This window comes from Electrophorus electricus, chromosome 20 (genome assembly GCF_041902795.1).
Source record: "Electrophorus electricus isolate QZ-2024a chromosome 20, ASM4190279v1, whole genome shotgun sequence".
Classification (NCBI taxonomy): Eukaryota; Metazoa; Chordata; class Actinopteri; order Gymnotiformes; family Gymnotidae; genus Electrophorus; species Electrophorus electricus.
In genome coordinates, this window is record NC_137516.1 from 6,023,379 (window position 1) to 6,044,681 (window position 21,303).

Here is a 21,303-nt window from a genome sequence, read left to right on the forward strand (position 1 = left end):
AACAACTATCAGAGTTGTTGGTGTTGGTGTTGGTGTGTGTGTGTGTAAGTAAGAGGATCCACCCATTCAAAAGTTAGCCGATGTTTCTACACGGACGTATTTTGTATTGCAGCCACATGCTTAGGTCCCATGGACTAGCAGATAAACTGCATATGTTCTGAAGTTGTACCAGTATGATCTAGGACTTAGAAGGTTGTATTGCTTTAATGAAATATAAGCAGACCGAAAGTAAAGCAGGATGTTCACAAAAGCGTTTCGTGTGAAGTCTAACACAGTTATCAAAGGGTCTGACAGGTTTGTAGCTAACTAACGATGCAATCCCTAGCTAAAGATGGGGTGGTTGGTTTTTAGTCCGAACCTACTACCATTTTGGCTTCAAGCGCCACACTAACCGCACGACTTCATGATTTAATTTCAGCCATGTTTTGCTAATAGCTTTATATTGTGTTGTTGCGTGTTAAGGCAAGTAGCTAGCTAGCTATGTGTACATGGTTCGTACATTAGTATATTTGTCATTGACTAAATGGTGTGCATGACTGGAGGACTCGTCCTGATGGAAGTTTAACCTTACACTTTATGTCCTTTAACACGAGGTTTATATCGATCTTCAGATTTGATATTGCCTTGGAAGTGCATTGATTAGTCCTCAATCGTTTCCTGATGCGTCCAACAGGAGGAAGCTGAGAGCCGATGTCTCGGCTGCGTTCCCGTCCCTGTCCGCGGATCAACTTGGCGAGCTTGTTCCCAACAAAGAAGAGCTGAACATTGTAAAAATCTATGCGCATAAAGGCGATGCAGTTACTCTGTATGTCCTTCAAAAGAGTCCTATCTTCTTTCAGCTGGAGAAACAGCTGTACCCTACAGGTATACTACATCTATAGGAGAGACGGTCATACTTACTGATGATATCTTTGAATGTTCTGATTGTTGTGTTCTCACCAGTGTACACGCTTTGGCGATACGCTGATATACTGCCAGCGTTTACCACATGGCCTCAAGTAGTGCAGAAATTAATTGGTGGGGCAGGTGAGTTTCTCTCTAAAGAGTGTGTGTGTGTGTGTGTGTGTGTGTGTGAGAGAGAGAGAGAGAGACAGACAGACAGACAGACAGACACACATACTATTTTTTGTCTTCATCTTATGTAGACCTTATGCTGCCTGGAGTAGTAGTGTCCTCTACAGGACTGCCTGATGTACATCAAGGGGATTGCTGTGCTATCAGTGTAGTGTCAAACCGGTAATGCTGTCAATCATAAACCCACTCACACTTTACCTGCACCTCACAGCTCGGCTACAGACATCTAGATTTGCAAATGAGCTCTGATTCTGTGAGGTTTGCTTAGAAATGTCCCTACATTTAGTTGAGTCTTGGTCTAGGCTAAACAACTTGGGCACTACAGAATGTCATCAGATGTCATTTTTGTCATCTTCCACTGAAAGTCCTTTTATTACATTTTTAAGTGTTGCCTGGTGTTGGTTGGTTACAGGGCTCCGGTGGCCGTGGGCACAGCTGCCTTGTCGAGCAGTGAGATGATAAGTAGTGCGATGAAGGGGAAAGGGGTAAATGTGTTACACACGTACATGGACCAGCTCTGGTAAGATCTCACACACACACACACTTCACAGATTAATTCCATAAAATCACATACACACTTCACATATTAATTCCATAAATTGCATTCACTCTGTGGTAGGGGTCGTAACAGCAGAAATAAGGTTAACCCGTCAAAGGGGTTTTAATAGCAAAGACTATGTCATTGTGCAACATTTAAAAACATTATTTGCTTGGGTGTAGTTGAACTTCAGTTGCAAGATAATTACTGACCTTTCATATGGGTTTAGTCATCAAGATCACTGGCTCTTCACTCACCAATTAACAGCCAATAAGTTTTGGACCTAGATAACACAAATTTGGGATTTTGATGGCAGAATTACTAGGCTGTATCATGTGAAGTCTAGGCAGTATCTAATTAAGACAATGATACTAATTATTGTTATGTCACCCTATCTTACTACTGACTCAGTACTGCAATGCTACATGTGAGATGCGCAGACACAGAGCCTCATTACACTGGCCTTTACTTTCCCTTTAACTCCAGGGCTTTTGGGGATAAAACCGCGCCTCCCGTCATACCCGTTGCTGATGGTTCAGTGCAGGTGGAGGGAGGGGTGGAAGGATTGGATTCTGGTGGAGAAGGAAAGGAAGAAGTGATGAAATGCGAGGGGGAGGAGAGCGAAGGACCCAGAGGCACTCAGGTGGCCGTGCTGGAGTTACCTTGTCAGAACCTGCAGGATCTCAGCCTGGGAGCGCGAGAGAAAGGGGAGCAGACGGTGGAGGCCACGGATGAGACGCAGGGAGAAGAGGACTCTCGGTCTCCTCAAAGCAAGTCCTTTTTGAAACTGTGCCTTTGTCTGCCATAAATCTGTCTCCCGATTTCTTTACTATGAATGGAGAATTTATCACACATTTCAGGCCTGTTCTAAAAAATGTAGAGTATATATTTTTGGAATTACAACATTGAGACAGTTTGGAATTACTAGTATATCAGCCTAGAGTGTTCTGGGTCTGTTTAATGGTCACTAGGCTTTACTGCACAGTGTACACTAACTCTGATTCTAAATCCCTTTACAGAGCAGATGGATTCTCTCTTGTTTCAGTGCTTCCTTCATGCATTGAAAATTAAAGTGAAAAAGTCAGAGCTCCCCCTGCTGACCAGTACCTTCCTGCGCAAGCACATGGCCGCTTGCTGGTATTTAACTATTCTTGCTTGTACCCTCTAGCCTCTAATTTCGCAAAGCATGTCCCCTCATACTCACACTTTTTCAGTGTATTCCCTTACCTCCAGATCACACATTCAGGACGAGGTGGGCATTTCGGTGTGAGGGACGTTGTTGTTTTTTTCTGTTTTGTGAAAGTGATGTTTTCTTTTCATTTTCTCTATTGCAGCCCCAAAGGAAAACATCTAGACATTAAAAAATCCAGCTTTAAAAAGGTGTGTATTTGCCTCTCTCCTCTCACTTGCTGAACATCCAAAAAGAAATCGGTTGCACTGAAAAGAATGTCTTCTCTCTCTCTCTCTCTCTCTCTCCCTCTCTCTCCTTTCATTCTCTGTGTAGCTTTCAAAGTTTTTGCAGTGCATGCAGAAAGAGCACAGTTTGGTTCGGGTGAAGGAACTCAGCAAAGGCGTGGACAGCATCGTGGAGGTGGACTGGAAGAACCCTGAGTATGTATCCGGAACTTTCCTTCGGGCGATTTACCCTGAAACACTCCATTCAAAAATGTACACATCGGCATTATCTCTTATATGTGGGCAGAATGACATTTCTGTATTGTGAATGAGTGTGTAGGCAAATATTTGTAGCATTTACGTGACAGTCTTGTGGAAAATTACTGACTTATTGTTTTTAAATTTTAACACAATATGAATTTGAATGAAATTAACAAAAGTGATACATCAGTATTCATGCAAATTGAGTCAAAAAATTCTGAAATCTTAGATGTTTCATGCAACGTTATGGGCAATGTTTGAGGCTGAGCTGTTCTCTAATAACTGCCTGCTTGATTCCAGGCTGTGTTCTTTCTGCATCCCAGAGGACTGGGAACCGCCCGAGGAAGCTGTGGAGGGGGATGGGAGCAGTGAGTTGCCCTACCAGCCCCCCGTAATCACGCCCCTGTACGGGGTAACATCACGCTTGGAGCCACTCTTCCAGGATGCCCACAGAAAGTAAGGGGGTATGACTTTGGGTGTATTATGCACTGCTGTGTGGGTGAACATGAGTCTGGGTGTATTATGCGCTGGATGGGCGGGACTGGCTGTATTATGTGCTGCTCCGTGTGACTGTGTGCTTAATGCCTTGCTTTGTGGTTGGGTGTGACTTTTATGCATTGCTCTGTAGGTGTATTATGTGCTCATCTGTGTGTGGGTGTGACTCTATTTTGAATGCTGACTTTTTCTTTTTCAGAAAGGGGGCAGTCTTACAAGCGAGTGAGGTGAGGACCATCATTACTGACTATGTTAAAAGAAATGACCTTGTCCTCGAAAGCAACAAAAGGTAAAGGTTTCGACACCTGTACCAGCACTTCCTCTGTAAATATTTACATATATTTTCCATGTCCAGAAAGATTTTAAAACTGATTAACCCTTTTAAAAAAAATCTACCATGTAAAAAAAGGTTCATCTTTCCTCACAAGAAGGAAAATTTGGACCTTTTTCACTAGTTTTCCCAGTCAGTGGACTATCTAGCAATGTGGAAGTGCTCAATTGATGCCTCTGTCTATTTGTCAGCTATGTGAGCATTAATCCTGTGCTGTGTGACTGCCTGCTGGAGAAGTCAGAATACCAGGATGTGGAACTCTTGAAATGGGAAGACCTCTTAAGCAGGTATGACTTCCTATACACCCAATTCTGCATCTAGCTGTGATGCTCTGGGACTTGTTTTTGAGAGGTTTGTGTAATAAGACACCTTAACTGAGTTTATTGCTCACTTACATTACTCATTACTCAGGAAAACACAGCTATAAACAGAAAGCAATTTAATCAGTACAATTTTCATTTACGACTTATGACCTAGATATAACATACTGTTTACTGTTCTACATGTTGTTACTCGTGGCTAAGAGTTTGTCCTAGTTCTGATTTTGCTGTAGCTATCTGGTACAAATTTTTTAAATGCACTCTCACTCACGCCCTAGATACAGGTCTCTGTAATCTCACACATTCACCGTCCAGATACAGGTCTCTCTAATCTCACTCACACCCCACTCGAGATGCAGGTGTCTGTAATCTCTCTCACACCCACACCCTAGATACAACCTTCTGTTGGCTGACTCGTTGTTGTTGGCAATCGGATCTATCACGGTGGTGTCATCTGCAAACATAATTATGATGTTGGAATCATGGATGGGTTTGCAGTCTTACGTGAAGAGGGAGTATACTAGTAGGAGGCACGCAGGGGGAGGAGGAGTGCTTACCCATGCATACTTTGTGGTCTGCTGGCAAGAAGGTCTGGAATCTAATTGCACAAGTGTTTATTGAGGCCAAGATTGTGTAGTGGCCAGTTTATTTGGGGCGGAGGGTGTGTAAAAGTGGAGATGTAATCAATGAACGGTGTCCGGACATTGCTGTTCCAAGTGTATGGAGAGGGCAGTATGAAGGAAAGTGAGACAGTGTCCTCATTTGACCTGTTTGCAAACTGATGTTGGTACAATGAAGAGGGGATGTTGCTTTTTATGCGTGTTAAAACAAGTTGCTCAAAGCACTTCATAACGGGGGGGGGGTTGAGGCCACTGGGTAATAGTCATCCAGGGACCTGATAGCTACCTGTTTTGGATCAGGGTTGATTAAAACAGACTTAAGGCAGGTGGGGATGGTGGCTTGTTCCAGATGGATGTTAAACAGGCTGGTGAACACTGCTGTCAGCTGTCCCATGCAGTGTTTCAGGACCTGTCCAGGAACCTCATAGGGTCCAGTGGCTTTGTTGGGGTTGATGAGGCTTAGGGGCCCATCTCCCTTTGTGGGAGCTACGCACCAGTGCACATGATGGCACATCCTGCAGTGTCAGTTTGGTAGTGGGTTGACAGTTGTGCAAGTCCAGACATGTGAAGAAGTGATTCAGATCGTCATGGAGAGGTGGGTTTGCTGTGGAGGTTGGACAGGTGGTGTTACCTTTTATAGTCTGTGACGGACTTAATGCCCTGCCAAGTCTGAGATGTGCTCCTGTGTTCGCATTTTGTAGCAGTGCTTTGCCTCCTTAGTGGATCTCCTGTACGCAAAGCAAGATCAGCAGGGTTGGAACAGCTCTGTTGATCCAGGCTTTCCGGTTGGTGATTGTGCAAGTGCTTTTAAAGACCCTCTCCTGTCACTGATTGAGCCCCTAAAAACTCTGTTCATAAAAATGACAGAAGTTAGAAGATATTGCTAAGGAAAATCCTCTAATAGCCTAAAAGTGGCTTAAATGTAACTCTACACTTTTGCCTTCATTCAGTACATGTGGATCTATGAATATGCAAATAGTCCCTGCCTCTCCACCAATCCCCATCCCTGGTTGCCTGCAGCTTGTGCTGATTTTCTTCCTCAACATCCCCAACCTATATAAATGATCCTGTCAGCATTTGAATGATGTACCTTGGCAGGCTCACACTAACATTTTATAGCATACTGCAGATTTGGAACTTCAAATGTATCTCAACACAGTCAACAGATAAAACCCAAGAAAAATAAAAGTTTATTGGTTTACCAGTGTTGACTTGTACTTATGTACCTAGGCTAGATGGATGGAACAGTGTCAAATTTTTTTTTTAAAGATCTTTGTCATGTTTATATGGTATAGTGAAGTACAATTCTAAGCATTTCATTAGTTTAAAATTTTTATTGACAAATACATCCAGTTTAAGCAAAGACATAAGGAAGGGACAACACTAAATATTAAGTTCACCTTGGCATGCTGGATATCAGATTCTCAGCAAAGTCTTGACTGATGACAACCCATTCTTCCCTAATCAGTGCTTGGAGTTGATCACAGTTTGTGTTTGTCCACCCTCTTTTTGTGGATCGACTACAGGTTCTCAATGGGATTGACCTCTGGGGAGTTTTCTGGCCATGGACCCAAAATTTCAATGTTTTGTTCACCAAGCCACTTGGTTATCACTTTTGCCTTGTGACATGGTGCTCCGTCATGCTGGAAAAAGCATTGTTCATCACCAAATCGCTCCTGGATCATTGGGAGAAGTTGCTCTTGGAGGATGTCTTGATACCATTCCTTATTCATGGCAGTGTTCCTGGCAGCAAAATTGAGCAAACCCACTCCCTTGGATGAGAAGCAACACCACACATGAATGGTCTCAGGATGCCTTATTGTTGGCATGACACAGGTAGCGCTCACCTTTTCTTCTTCAGATGTCCCAAACAGTCTGAAGGGGGCCTCATCAGAGAAAATAACTTTACCCTAGTCCTCTGCAGTCCAATCCCTATACTTCCTGCAGAATGTCAGTGTTCTTGATGGGGTTTTTTTGGAGAGAAGTGGCTTTGCTGTCCTTCAGGACACCAGGCTATTTTCCAAAAGCCTTTGCATCATTCTGCATGCAGATGCACTCAGACCTGCCTTCTGCCATTCCTGAGAAAGCTCTGCACTGGTGGTGACCCGATCCTGTAGCTGAATCCTCTTTAGGAGACGGTTCTGGTGCTTGCTTGACTTTCTTGGGTGTCCTGAAGCCCTCTTCACTGCAGTTGAACCTCTCGATAATTTGATAAATGGTTGATTTAGGTGCCATCTTACAAGCAGCAATGTCCTTGCCTGTGAAGCCCTTTTGATGCAATACAACAATGACTGCACATGTTTCCTTGGAGGTAACCATGGTTAACAGAAGAAAACTTCAAGCACCACCACCCTTTTAAAGCAACCAGTCCGATCTTCTAATCAGCATGACATAGTGATATCAGCTGCCTTGTCCTCATTAACACTTCTCCTGAGCTAACGAGATCATCACTGAAATGATGTTAGTAGGCCATTTTGTGGCAGTGCTGAAATGCAGTGGCTGGAATGCAGTAATTTTTGTGATTAAGTTAATTTTCATGGCAAGGAATGACTTTGCAATTAATTGCAATTAATCTGTTCACTCTTTACAATCAAGAGTTAATGCAAATTGCCACCATATAAACTGAAGTAGCAAACTTTGTGAAAACCAAAATTTTTGCTAGTCTCAACTTTTGACTCTCTCTCTCTCTCACTCACACACACACACACACACACACACACACACACACACACACACATATATATATATATATATATATATATATATATATATATATATATATATATATATAAATAAAACTGCACCCATTCCTCTCATTTTCAGATGATTTCAAAATACATGAAGGCTCACATTTTCTCCTTTTGCAGCTTTTTGCAACCAAAAACAACACATCTCTGCCATCGTTTTGATAGTGGTGAAACTTGGTGATAACTAGCAAAATGCAAGACTACACCTGACTTCTCCTCTGACACCCCTCGTTTCACCATAGCATTATGCTCATGATATGGTAATCTACATCCTGCAAAGTGAAGTGTGAAAGTTTGTTACGTGTGAAACGCTGGCTGACTGAATCTGATTTTGAGACCATCAATGGTACACTGCAGTTTCAAAGCTGAAATGCCCAGACAAAACAAAACTTGATTGTCACTGGAGGGGACCTATTAACATTATCCATAAATAAGTTGCTGTAAGCTAAAATAGAGGAGGCATAGCTGAATAAGTCCATGTGGTTGTCCTGACTGGCTTCTCGTTTGGACAGATCCTAGTTTGTGTTGTCGAAGCAGTCCTGTAGTTTAGCCATGGCTCCATCTACCCAGACTCTGCACAGTGGACTTTGTCCTGGCGGTGAGGGTCTGTAAGTATGCCATCAGGAACAAAGTAATGTTCCAAAGTGAAGACTGGTCAAGGTTGGGGGGAGGGCCAAACTTTGCTAGCATTCATTACATTGCAATACTTCTGGTCCATATTATTTTCTCTGGTTGGAAAACAAGATAATGGACAATGGGGAGCACAGTCTTAAGCTTGGCAAGATTTAAGGCCTCTGCTATAATAATGCCATGCAGAAGAGAGTTTTGCCATTCGTTTCTAGCATTGTGCAGTTTAGCTTGTGCTGACTTAGCATTAGCTTGGAGCAGGATGGAAACTGCAGTGAGAAACACTACTGCAAATTCCCTTGGCAGATGGAAAGGTCTGCACCTCAGCGTTATAAATTCTAAGTCAGAGGAACAAAATTGTTCAGTAATGTCTGTGTAGGTGCACCAAGCGTTACTTATATACACACACACACACACAGCTGCCTTTGTCCTTTCCACATTCAGCTGTCTGACCCAAGCGATAAACAGACTGGCATGTTGAAGATGTTAGCATTCAGCCAGCTTTTGGGGAAAAACGAGGCGCAGCTGTCCATCCTGTGAGAAGAAATCCTCAGCCTCATCTCATTGATCTTGCTGACAAAGGACTGGCTGTTCATGGAAACCGGCTGGGTAGAGTTGGCTTGTTCGAGCAGCTCTTTAGCCTAGCATGAATACCAGCACACTGGCCCCATTTTTGCTTTCTCTCTCACATCCATCTGGGGTGTGGTAGTACATGCAAGAACCCATATGCAGAATAGATAGTTAGGAGGTCAGAAGAGGGCAAAAGCCAATAGTGAGAACCAAGGCCTGTAGTTTAAACTAATCTTAAAACAGGGTGTGGTCAGATTAACTGCTGAAGCTCTTTCAAGTAAGTCTTCAGAGCTTACTTTAAGGCTTCGGTTAATACCCAATTTGATCAGGGTAGTGCTTAATTATTGATTAACAGATTTCGATCACACCGGGTACAGTTGGACCAGGCTCCCATTGAGTGTGAAGAACGCCACCTTCTGTTTGCAGGGTTCTCAGCAGGATGCAGGCATGCCACCAGTTGCTGTTCCCAGGCCAGGTTCCTGTTGTGAGGAAGGGGCAGGTGGAACCTATTGACATCAATGTGGCCTCCAGGGGTTCGAACAAGAAGGTATCCCAGGGACTTCATTATGAGCCAGATCGGTTTCCATGAAGTTCAGGGACATGTGAAATACATCACTATCCCATCCTCTCCCACTGCAAAAAATTACAAGCAAAAAATAACTATAGGAGTAAGTCTAGGCTGATGACCCCTAGACAAGACACATTCCATTCCCACATATTCCCATATATACTGTATATGTTTTTAGCCATCTCTGTATTTTAAGCACATGCATTTCCTGCCCTCATTCCACTGTTGTCCGTAGGTCACGATAATAAAGAATTTGGAAGGATTTGGGATGGACCCAGTTGTTGTGGCTGAGACTCTGCAGCACCGTGTCCAGGCCAGCTATGTCCTCCACGACATCCCTGGAGCCAAAGACCGGCAGCTCGTCCAAATCCAAGGCAACCAGGTTCAGCATGTCGGCAAGCTGCTACTAGGTACAGCACTACACATTGTGGTTGCTTAAATCTGCCGTAGCCATGCCTTGTATCTTTGATGTTCAATTATCTTTCATTTTGCTTTGTTTTGTTACAGAGCAATATCAGATACCTCGCAAGTATATCCAAGGCCTGGACAAAGCTCCAAAACTAGGCAAGAAGAAATAGCACACGTCCCTCACCAGTGGCTGTACATTACTGTAACATAGACAAGAACTACTGACTGAAGTCTCTGTTTGTAAAAGAGGACTACTCCATACTGCATGATTTAAAATCACATTCAACCATGGATTAAAATAATAGAATAAAATCTTTTCATCTTTTTAAAAATTTCATTCACATCCTGAAGGCTACTGTGTTTTAAAGAAGCACCCAGGTCTACAGGGAAAGGTCTATAGGAATTAATCAGTTTTTGCTCCTACAAGAAGCAAACATTTTCCTCCAGACTTTCTACAGTAACTCATAGAGAACAGCAGACATTCCATACATGTACTACCTCATACCGACTCCTCCATCCATCTCTTAAGCACCACTCTGCTGTGCCCCGCTATAGTCCATAATTACCATACAACATACCAGACTCCGCAAGGTTATGTAGAGGGAAGCAGCATGTCAGCCTGTGCTGCTGTAGACCTAAATATTTTTGAAACATGTTAAGAATGCTCAACAGCTGGGCTGGCAGAAATCACACAGCTGTGTTCCTGAACTTTGAGGTAATCACTCCCCAAAGAAAACTACGTGGTGAAGGATACACATTACATAATTGTGCTGTCAAAATTTATAAAATAACTTTATACACGTTGAATTTTGTGTATAAATTGAACATGTTAAAAATATTGTGGTGGGAAAACAACCATCCGAGGATATCGTTAAAACAAAAAGCAAACAGTAATAAACTCGGGCATTGTTTCATAATCCTCGTACACAGAAACGGTCTATTTGGCTATCCTGTGTTGCTGACCCTGCTTCTAAAAATGAAACACGTTTCCCGACATGTGTTTTTGTTATGTGTGGACGGAACTGGAGGGACCTGTCTAAACGTCGCCTTCGTGTTTCCAACGGAAATTAAATTTAAAATGCAAACAATAGGACGTGGTAGGCACGCGCGCCCTGCCGGCCTTCGCGAAGAGCGACGTAAAGCCGTTTAATGGGCTTCAAATAAACAGGCGCGAAACTCCAGATAACCTGAAGGTAGATACGTGCGTGAAAATAAACCGCAGACATTTATATTTCAAATGCCTTTGAAATGTATTCGAAATCCAAGCGCACGTGGAAATATAAGCTCAGAAGGGGTGTTGGGAGGCAACATATTTTTAACGGACTCTGCTTTACCGCTGACGATTTGGTGGACCCAATTGAGGAAATAAGCGCATTTAAGAAACGCAGTTACCCTGCTGCAACTGTGCAGCAGTGCGTTAAGCTCATTCCTAATATGGGGTTTCGTCTCTGTGTGATGCCTCATTATTTCTCTCATTCATTAATTTTTTAGGAAAGTCAGTTTTATGGTTTTATAGATAGGCTACTTCACAGTAATGTGTGGGGGCTAGTTTGTAGCCTACAGCAGAATCAAAAGGTCAATAGTTTTATTTGGAGAAAAATACAGATATACTTTTTTTCCCCTAAACATAAATCTGCAAAATATCTGTATATCTATCGTTCATTTGTTTGCTAAGGTCATATATGTAGAATATCTCTTTAAAATGTACCAATAATGTTCCTAGCACGTTTAGAGTGCCTATCTGTGAAGTCTAAAAACTCAAGAATAGGGCATTACTTTCAATAGCAACCTTATCTTTAACAAATGTCGGTGTTTGCAAACGTGAATGCTATCACCGCAGAAATATATTCAAGTTCCATCACATTCTCTCAACAGACGACAACAAAAATTTGTATGTTTTTGTGTTAAAGGAGTAAGGTAATTTTTATCACCAAAAATTATCAAACAATATTTATTAATGTGATTATCTAATAATTAAAAAAAAATAGAGTAGCTCACACGAGATGAAGAATCGAATTGCTTTGTAGTCCTCAAAATGAACCAGTTGATGCTACATAGTGGTTTTTCCACATGTAGGTATAAAATACATTTAGTACAGAAGCTCTGAAACATCCATGCCACTAGGTGCCAGTATAATGGCTGTTTCATAATGAGAAGAAGAATCATTGGAAAAATGACTTATTGCTCCTTTAACTCATCTGGACTACTGCAATACTCTTCTTTCTGGCTTACCAAAGATCTCCATCTCTAACGTGCTGTGAGTGAAAAATACTTCAGCAAGTATTTTGGTATGCACATGAATGTTGGAGCAAATTTTATCATACATATTTTCAGCTAGCTATAGACTGCTGGCAATCTGTATCTTTCAGAACTGTAATGTACTCTTAACATTCACATGCCTCCATGGTCTCTCCCCCACTGTACCTCAGTACACTGATTATATGATATGGTATGTTCCTGACTACAGAGAGGCCAGGCCAGGAGGTCTTACTATAGCCCTAAGATGAAGATCTAAGTACATTTAAGAGCAGGGTTTAAAAAAAAAAGAACTTATTTGTGTGTTTGTGTCAGATTGAATCAATAGTAAGTGTTTTGCTTAACAGTTTTGGGTATAACTGAAAAGCCATTACTGTTTAGTAGAATATTAAACAATTTGCCTCTTGCAGCATTTAAACAAGTAAATCTTTTCTTTGAGAAATTGTATTTGTTTTACATAAACTTGTATCTCACTAACAAAGCCTCTTCTACATATTTGCCTTAAAAGCACAGAACGGATCAGTGTGCACAGAATTAACTGTATATTCAAACAAGTACTGAAGTACTGATCTGAAATTCTAAATGGAAGAACTTCATTATCATTGTGTAAATTATGTAAATTAACCGCACAACTGAGTAAAATTGCTGGTCAAACATGACATCTAAAAACTACGTATGTCTATTTGGATTTCTGTCTGAGAAAAAGGGTAAGGTGACCTGTCGAGTCAGAAATCAGGTGGGGAAAAAATAAAACGGCTGTCCATCCTTACGATCTAGTCAGCGTCTGATTTTTTATTATCTTTATAAGCTTTTTCAGTTATGTCAATAAATTGAAAGAGTAGATGCTGTAATAATTGACAGGGTTGCTAAATTGCCATGAATCTAAGTTTCCATGACCACAGAGGCAGGTTCTGTGTGGGGGCAGGTGGTAAGAGATGACAAGATGACAAGCCTCTGCCTCTCCACCTGTCCACCTATGGGCTGTGAGACAAGAGTCCTGGGAGGTGGCTGCAGGATGCTGAGATATCAGAGGGGGACATGCCGACTGAGGAGCACTGGATGATCCACTTGCAGAGGGTCTACTACCCTGTTCTCGCAGCCATTGGGATCCCCTGTGAGTACTGGTCCAACCAGATGAATGCCTGAATTCTGAGAGTTAAGATTTCTCACAGTGTTTTTGGTTTTTTTTGGATAATCTTAGCTAATTATATAACATGAAGGAGAATTGTTGCATTGGTTTCTCCTCAGATTATAGTTTTAACTAATCTAAATTGTGTTTAATCTCAAATGTCATAGATGACAGACATTAACCTACTCAATCTTTACCCAAGTGTGATAAACCATAAACATGTCTTCAACCAGTTAATCTAATGTAAAATATGCATGCTCTGAATTCAGAGTCTGTATACAAGTGATGAACTCTGATAATTCACTCTGTCCCATAGCTAATACTGTGTCTTTCCTGATCTTCTGGAGACGCAAATGCATGCTCTCTAAATCCAGCACTATGTACCTGATGGCGATGGCCGTCGCCGACACGGGCGTGCTGGTGTTCATCGTGGTTTTGGAACTCTCTGTGAAATACCACACGGTCGAGCCCTTCTGGTCTCGCGAGCCTTGGTGCAACCTGCGGGACATCTTCAGCTATGGTGCCTACAATGCCTCCACCTGGCTGGTGGTGGTCTTCACTGCCGAGCGCTTCTTGGCCATTACCACGTGGGGCATGCGGAACCGGCTCTGCCACACCCGCGCTGCGCTGTGGGTCATTGGCGGCGTCTTCGTGCTGGGGCATCTTTTTGCGGTGCCCTATTACTGGGCCTATGTATCCGTGCACGACCGCAAGCTCAAGCGCTGGTTCTGCGTGTACCGGACGGACGCCTCCGTCGAGTACGTTGGCACTGTGGTGAGCCTCCAGACGGCTCTATCCCACGTCCTGCCCTTTGTTGTCGTCGGCGTAACCAACAGCCTTACCCTGCGCCAAATCTCCCTCAGCAACCGGGTGCACGTGGAAGCCGAGTGCCGCGCTGCCACCCGTGGCCACAAGGTGCCGCCGTTGCTGCGCTCGCGGAAGAGGAAGTCGGTGGTGCTCCTGGTGACCGTGTCCATGACGTTCGTGCTGCTGTCCATCACGCGGTCAATTACGCAGATAGTGCTGCGCAGCTGGAAATGGGATATGGACCATGATGACTACAGCCTGGAAATAAACGTGGCAGCAGACATCGGCAACATGCTGACCCTCTTAAACTCAGCAGTTAACATGTACCTGTACGCATGCACACAGAGCAAGTTCAGACAGGAAGTTCTAACCTGTGTCAGATACTTTCTGTGCAGGGGCTGCTTGGATTGCAACGGGTCATCGTCACGCCGTACCCCTGGAGATGCTTGAGATATCCTGACAGACATTAACATCTGGAGAGTGGATGAGGTAGTTAAAAAAAGTATATAAAAAATATTAATACGTTCAGCAGTTTATTACATTACATTATTTTTTAAATAAAATATTTTCTCAAGCACAGTACATCCTTGTTTATCTAAATATATCATAAAATGTACAGTATTTTATTTTGCCTTTTTATCAATCACTCAAAAGTTATATTTTTATAATATAATTGTACTAAATATTAGTTGCAGGTTGTGATACCATGGTAATTTGTACATCTTTATCTCAAGAAGGAACAGAAGAAGATTGTATTCAGTGGCTGGAAGGGTTGGGTTCATAACTCTTGGGGAATAACAAATGAACAAATCTTCATTTAACTTAATTCTGGTAAGGATTTGTATCAGTTATGTTACATATATTAAAGTTTTCATTTAACATCCCATTCAGTCGTAATTTTCACTATCCACTAACTGTATTGTAATTGCATAGAATTCAAAAGCCTGTGATTAGCTTGTCCTATCACTGTCCTATCCAAAAGACAATAAGACAAGCCCTTCTATTCAGAATATATATTATGATCATGGCACTGTAGACCTTGAACACGAATGGTGTGTGTTCAACTGTTATTGTGTTTTTCTGGTAAAGGGTTGGATCATCACTATTCTCACAGAAAGGTGATTTCAGCCACTAGTTTTACTGGTTACTAGTGTCCTTGGAAGATGAACCGCTGCAGATACACCAACTCTCAAACCAAAGTGTCAGAGAGTCCTGTTCTGAAAAGAGATTAGAGTTTGGAAACACCTCTGGTGTAAAAAGAATCTAAAACTACTTCAGCAGACAGGCAAATTCCACAAATACACATTGTTTGCTCTTTAGTTTACATTTTTAGGGAGCTGTAGTGGTCTGTGCTATGTTCTGTTTTCTTTGCTGTACCTCCAAGTCAGTTAAGAAGGGGCTGTGTTGGCAAAAAAACTTTGGAGAGTGTATGGAAAATGGATCTCAAGTTTGGCCAGCAAATGTCACTCTGTCTTTACAGATTTGTCTGCCAGATCTTGTCTGCACACAATTATTTACTGCTAAACCTAAACCAAAAATAGTGGGCCTGCATGCTTCCGAAAGCTTGTGGTGCATAACCTAGATTGCCGATGTGCCCTCCAACAGGAATAGCGTGCTCCATGTCCCACGGGGCTCAGCCTAGACTGTGCAGCCAGTCACAAACCATGCATTTTCTCTCAAACATTAACCTTCACTGTAAATAACACCTGATTAATCACAGGTAATCCACTCCACAAATAAGAACTCCCCACGAGTAGAAACACACCGGTGAATGGCTTGGAAGACTTCCACGACCCTGTTTGGGACATATTCTAAAGCTGCGCGTTGGCCCGTGCAGTAACATCTCAGCAGCGAGCTAGATGGAGCCCGGGCTGTTGCTAAGGTAACATGACGCTGAGACATTGGTATTCTGCGCAGGGTGCGGGCGCACTGCAGCAGCTCGGCGCAGCGGAGCTCCCTCCTCGGGTCATTTGACACGCCCCCTCGCTGCGTGTGAAGAAGTGGCCAAGCATCCATTTGATCTGAAATGCAAGGAGGAATTCTCTGGCATGGTTCCACCGGGGTGCTTGTTTAGCCACAACCACTTGGCGTACATAAAAAGTCCCACAGCGGAGGCGAACTGGCGCTTAAACGTAAAACATTTTGTTCCAGTATTTAACATTCCCTCTTCTCGAGGACTGTCTTTGGTCAGGGTCAGGCTTGTCTTCTAAGACTTAAATAATCGTTTTAAATAATCGAAGCTGTAGAACGGGATCGCACAGATGTTAAGGTGTTATTGAAAAGACAACTTTGTTAGCGGCGTTTCTTCTAAAGAGCCCAAACACTTACTCAGTGGTTTTATGATTGTCCGAAAAGGCGAATCGGTTGAGTTTAAATAAAGCAATCTAACCCTAACGCAGGCTTTAAACGCTCTCAAGCCGGATCGCTGCTTCTTCGCAACACTGCTCGGTTATTGGGATGTTGACCAAGTGGCCGGACCTTTGTTAACTCCACGTTGCCGAGCTTTTAATGAGCGCGATGCGCTCTTCTCAACGACACCGCCGTTATTAAGTCCGTACTGCGCGTCAGGGTCATTCACTCATACGCACCTGCCCCTTAACCCGCTGCCTGTAGCACTTGACGCCACATCTTTTTCCAACTGCTGTCCATGTTACGACAGAGGGTAGCCCAATTCACTCAAAGGAGGAGCACTAGCTGCCCTTCGTCAGAAAACGTACACAAACACACACACACGATTGGTTAGTGCCGCAGTGAATGACAGGGGCGGAGTAATACAATCCCTCCCACCGGGAGAACAGCCAATTTACTCCCTTGGAATCCCGGCCACGGATGGCAGTGACATCATCAGGGCTCCAGCCAGTATCCAAACTCTTAAGTAAAAAAGGCTGCTGTTTTAGGGTGTTTTTTGTTTGTTTGTTTTATTTTTTGTTTTGGAACTGGTGTAGCCATTTCCAAATTACATCCGTGCTTTATTGTGCTTTATTGGCATTAATTTTCTGCATTAAAATCAAAGCATGAGTAATCTCCATAATTCAGTCATAAATAATAAACTGAAATGGCTGCAGCAAGGACAGATGGAGCCTTAATGATTTTCATAAAGCTCGTTATCATCCGAAACACCCCTTATTCGCAGGGACACCCAGGATCAAACTTTTAGTGTGGACCATGCAGTAGAAATGTGATTTATTTCCCGTAAAGTGTTCAACTATACTGTCAGATGTTTGTAGGTCTGGAACTGCATGTTACAATCACTTTGGCACTTTTTCACTGCTGCCTTGTTTTCACTGTAATGTCTACACAGCACGATCAGTTCTACAAACCACTGTTACTCCGTCATCTGTTAAACATGAATCACAACATTTTGTCAGGTGACCACACTTTTACGTTTCCCATTCCTTAATTCAGCCATAAACTATTATTATTTTTACATTAATGGCTTTGGCTCGTGTTAGATTGACTGACTTTATTTAGGTAATTATTTCACATTCATTCTTTAAATAATTTTGTATATAACTTCAGTTTTTAAATTGTGTATTTAGTTAAATACTTCATAAAAATAGACACACTTAAATCTATAGCTTCACATTGGTTTTAGTGTCTTTATTTCGTACCGTCTAGCTTGTACCAGTGTTGTTAAGTATACCTCTCTGAGTCTCTCCATCTCTCTCTCGCTCCCTGTGCATTTCTCTGCATACATTTCAAAAACCTTAAGAATCAACCATTTTAATACTGAAGGTATTGTAAAAGCCTTTTCATTAATAGGAGTATCAACATAAATGACACATTTATGCAGTTGGCTTTTAACGCTAGCTGATGTTTCTTGCTTATTTGACACAACATTTGGCTTTAGTCCTTCTGTCCTTGTTTAAGTATCTGGGATCACTATTTGATGGGTTGATAAATCAATCCCCCCCCCCCCCGCCCGCTGTTTGTACGAGGGGTGGCGTGAACTCGTTAGCTTCTCTGATCTAGCCAGTAGATTTCATTTGTAATGCGGAGAGGATTTCTCCACCAAAGTAGACAACACCGCTTGACATGTTATGTTCTTTTTCTTTCTCTCTCTCTCTCTCTCTCTCTCTCTCTCTCTCTCTCTCTCTCTCTCTATATATATATATATATATATATATATATATATATATATATATATATATATATATGTGTGTGTGTGTATGTGTGTGTGTGTGTGTGTGTTTAACCTGTTTCACAGTTTGATTTTTTTTTTTTAAAGGAGTTAAAAAGATGAGCAATCAGATTTTGGGACTTCACACTCCTCAGACTGGTGTACTTGAGTCATGGATATAACCATTATAATGTGTGACAGTGGGAGGAACAGGTTTTTTGTTCTATCATACATGAGTGCATCTTGGTATTATCTAGACGACAACTTCGCTAAGTGTGAGCATGTACCATATAGTTGTGTCTTTTTGTCTGCTTTTCCATTAGGTGTGTGTTCGTGCTTTGTGGTTTTTCGAGCATTTTTGTGGTATTCCATGAGAATGTCATGTCGAACTTCCTGCACGTCTTTGGCTTCATTGAGTGTTGAAAGCTCATGGTGAAGCCAAGTCCGTACAGTTGGGGGGCTGCTCTGTCTGCATGTGCCCTTCCCACCTCTATGGGCCATGGTTCTGCCTCGGTGCTACACCGGCCCGTTTGTTCAGTGATAGAAAGTGCATGAGGACTCAGCCATTCATAAAACATACATTTCAGCCATTTTCAACTTGCTTATGAAGAAGTTCAAAGAGCTATATTAATGACTACTAGGTTGGCATAGTGTGTTATAATAATGATGTATCTGGCTAGGTTTGCAGCAAGAGTCTGTGCGTAGCTCAGTTCTCTGCCTATCAGTGGTGCTTCTGAAGGCATTAGTACCCATGACAGGCCCAGCCCGGCCAGCGCCATGGTAACTAACGAGTTTTCCTGCACCACCATGAACGTGGGTGATGAATGCAGTTCGGCTTTATAAAGACACATGGCCCTCCTCCCTGCGTCTGGGTTCTCGCTCTCGCTGACTGCCAAACAATTCAAAATTGATTTCTTGTGGTCTGTGTGTGTACACCTTCGTATGTGTGTGTGTGTGTGTGAGAGAGAGAGAGAAAGAGAGAGAGAAAAGAGAAAGAGAGAGGGAAAAGAGAAAGAGAGAGAGAGAGAGAGAGAGAGAGAGAGTGAGTGAGAGAGAGAGACTCTCTGTTGACCAGCATTCCCACCAATGTACCTCTTTGCCAGTAGTGTCATGAGAAAGTTCAGCTCTACTAAATTACCTGTAATGTTATTATGGCATCCACTGTGCTACAGACACTACAGTTTGGGCATGTGCATTTGGTTTTGCACCTTTGTTCCTCTCTCCATCTGTTTTGTGGGGTTTGTGTTATTGTTTGTTGTTTCCTTGTGGGGTGGTGTTGTTGTTTGTTGTTATGAACTGCTCATGCAGGTACCCAAAAACGGGAGGACTGGTGTAGTGTCAACACAGGTGGAGGACAGAGCCGAGAGGGTGACTGTGTGTTATAGGCGACGGCTCAGCAAACCAGAACACAGTGATTACATCACCTGTAGAGGGCTGTTGGCTGTTTGCGTGTGCTGACTAGGTGTTGCTAGCACGGCTGTTGTGGTTCCAGGAGCCAGAGGGGCAAATGGCTCATTTGGATTACTGCATTGAGGGAGTACTGATTCACAATCCTGCAGTGGCCCAGGAGACTTGACAGCAGCGCAGACATGCTGTCCCGCTGTCCCTACTACTTTGACGTGAGCTGCCACCATTGCGATCACCTGGAGGATAAAGTAGATGGAGGGATACAGTGCAACTGGTGATGCTCCCCAGGAGGGACTCATGCAGTCCTGCAGCCCAGAGGAGCACCATCAAACTCCATCAGGTGCTCAAGTGGTGGCAAGATGGGTGGAGCCATAGAGGTCAGATGTTGCACCTCATGGTCTGACCGAGCAAGCCTGCCACTCATAGGGCAGCTTAGTGTACTGCAGCGACCTACTTTTTCTGGGCTGGGAGGTATCGATCGCAAAGATGTCGGCGTGGGAGCCCCTGATTCTCCTGTAGTTTGCACTCAGGGATCTTGCAGGCCAGCAAGGGGGAACTTCGGTATGACTAAGACTATGCATCAGCTCAGGCAGTGCTTCTATTAGCCAGGATGCCACACCGTTGTGGAGCTGCACATGGACTGTTGCCACACCTGCACTGCAAGAAAGGACTAAAAGAGAATCCACAGGCACCTCTGAAGTCCCTGTGCTCGGTTGTCCCAGTGATGACAGTTGCGAGGGATGTTCTGGGTGTATTCCCCACCAATGATGCTGGGAACCACATTGATCTTGTGGCCAGGGAGTGTTTTATGAAGTGACTGGAAAGACATGTGGCTCAAGACCAGAACACCATCACGCCTACAAAAAGATGACTTTAGAGTGTCTTCTGCGTTACTGGCATTGCAGCATATTGACCAGTGGTGGAACTTTGAGTCCCAGGCAATGACAGAGGGGTGCAGATGTCTGGAGGGTCCAAAAAATTCAGACTACACACCTCCATCTCCATCACGACTGGGATTGTCCTGGTACTGTGGGCTGTGGCAGGACAATGGTGCAGGAATCGGCGAGGCTCATGCCAGCCATGTCGACGCAGGGTCGCACGCTGCGTGCACCAACAGATCTAGTGTTTGGGTAGCCGCCAGGGACCGAGGGTGAAGCTATATCCGGGGCCTCCTACGTCACTGCACATACATGGAGACAGCGCAACAGCCCCCTCGTCAGAGCCAGGGATGAGCCAACCACCGCTAAAGGCGAATTTAACACATGCGGTGCCAATGGGAAAGGACACTGGCACTCCCGTTTTGTCGTCCAACCCATGACAGATGAAAAGGCTCCGGTCAGAGTGGGAGTTGTGCAATTGTGCTGTGGTTTGTTTGTTTGCTTTCCCACCCTCGTGGGGTTGTGTCCTGTATCCTGTGGTCATCCCCTCCCATATTGTTCCAGATAGGGTCAGCTCTTACTGCTTTTGGTTTGGATATCTGCCCTGTAAACATGCCAGTTGAATCAATAAAAGAGCAACCTCATAAAACCACAGGAATGTCACATGCAAGCAACTTGAGTGTAGTTGTCTCATGTAGAATGTGGTGCAAATAAGGAGGAATGAGAATGCAGCTTCTGTACTGCTGTCAAGG

At 43.3% G+C, this 21,303-nt stretch overlaps 2 protein-coding genes across 3 annotated transcripts; both read left to right on the forward strand.

Annotated features, from left to right (window-relative positions):
- The first annotated feature begins 87 nt into the window (after positions 1–87).
- eif2d (eukaryotic translation initiation factor 2D) lies at positions 88–10,291 on the forward strand. Of its 2 annotated transcripts, XM_027012237.3 has the most exons (15): positions 90–294; positions 674–864; positions 943–1,026; positions 1,146–1,236; positions 1,487–1,594; positions 2,099–2,382; positions 2,632–2,749; positions 2,947–2,992; positions 3,117–3,223; positions 3,569–3,724; positions 3,963–4,052; positions 4,286–4,381; positions 9,405–9,525; positions 9,782–9,956; positions 10,054–10,291. In XM_027012237.3, exons 1-15 carry the CDS (start codon positions 239–241, stop codon positions 10,122–10,124), a joined length of 1,794 nt encoding a protein of 597 aa, XP_026868038.2. In that variant the 5' UTR covers positions 90–238; the 3' UTR covers positions 10,125–10,291. The 2 variants fall into 2 exon arrangements, 1 of the variants encoding a protein (XP_026868038.2); XR_014118858.1 differs by lacking the exon at positions 10,054–10,291 and having other exon boundaries at positions 88–294; positions 9,405–9,646.
- A 3,441-nt stretch (positions 10,292–13,732) lies between these two features.
- Positions 13,733–15,026, forward strand: LOC113578784 (putative G-protein coupled receptor 139). Its single transcript, XM_081703373.1, has 2 exons — positions 13,733–14,635; positions 14,881–15,026. The coding sequence occupies exon 1, from the start codon at positions 13,733–13,735 to the stop codon at positions 14,594–14,596; it is 864 nt and encodes a 287-aa protein (XP_081559499.1). The 3' UTR covers positions 14,597–14,635; positions 14,881–15,026.
- The last annotated feature ends 6,277 nt before the right edge of the window (positions 15,027–21,303 follow it).

What these genes read in the sequence shown, in the direction of transcription:
- eif2d (XM_027012237.3), top strand. Translation starts at nt 239, where the DNA reads ATGTTCACAAAAGCGTTTCGTGTGAAGTCTAACACAGTTATCAAAGGG. An exon ending in GAAATTAATTGGTGGGGCAG is followed by an intron (nt 1,027 to 1,145) that starts GTGAGTTTCTCT and finishes CATCTTATGTAG; the next exon opens with ACCTTATGCTGCCTGGAGTA. An exon ending in TGGGAAGACCTCTTAAGCAG is followed by an intron (nt 4,382 to 9,404) that starts GTATGACTTCCT and finishes TTCTGTTTGCAG; the next exon opens with GGTTCTCAGCAGGATGCAGG.
- LOC113578784 (XM_081703373.1), top strand. Translation starts at nt 13,733, where the DNA reads ATGGCCGTCGCCGACACGGGCGTGCTGGTGTTCATCGTGGTTTTGGAA.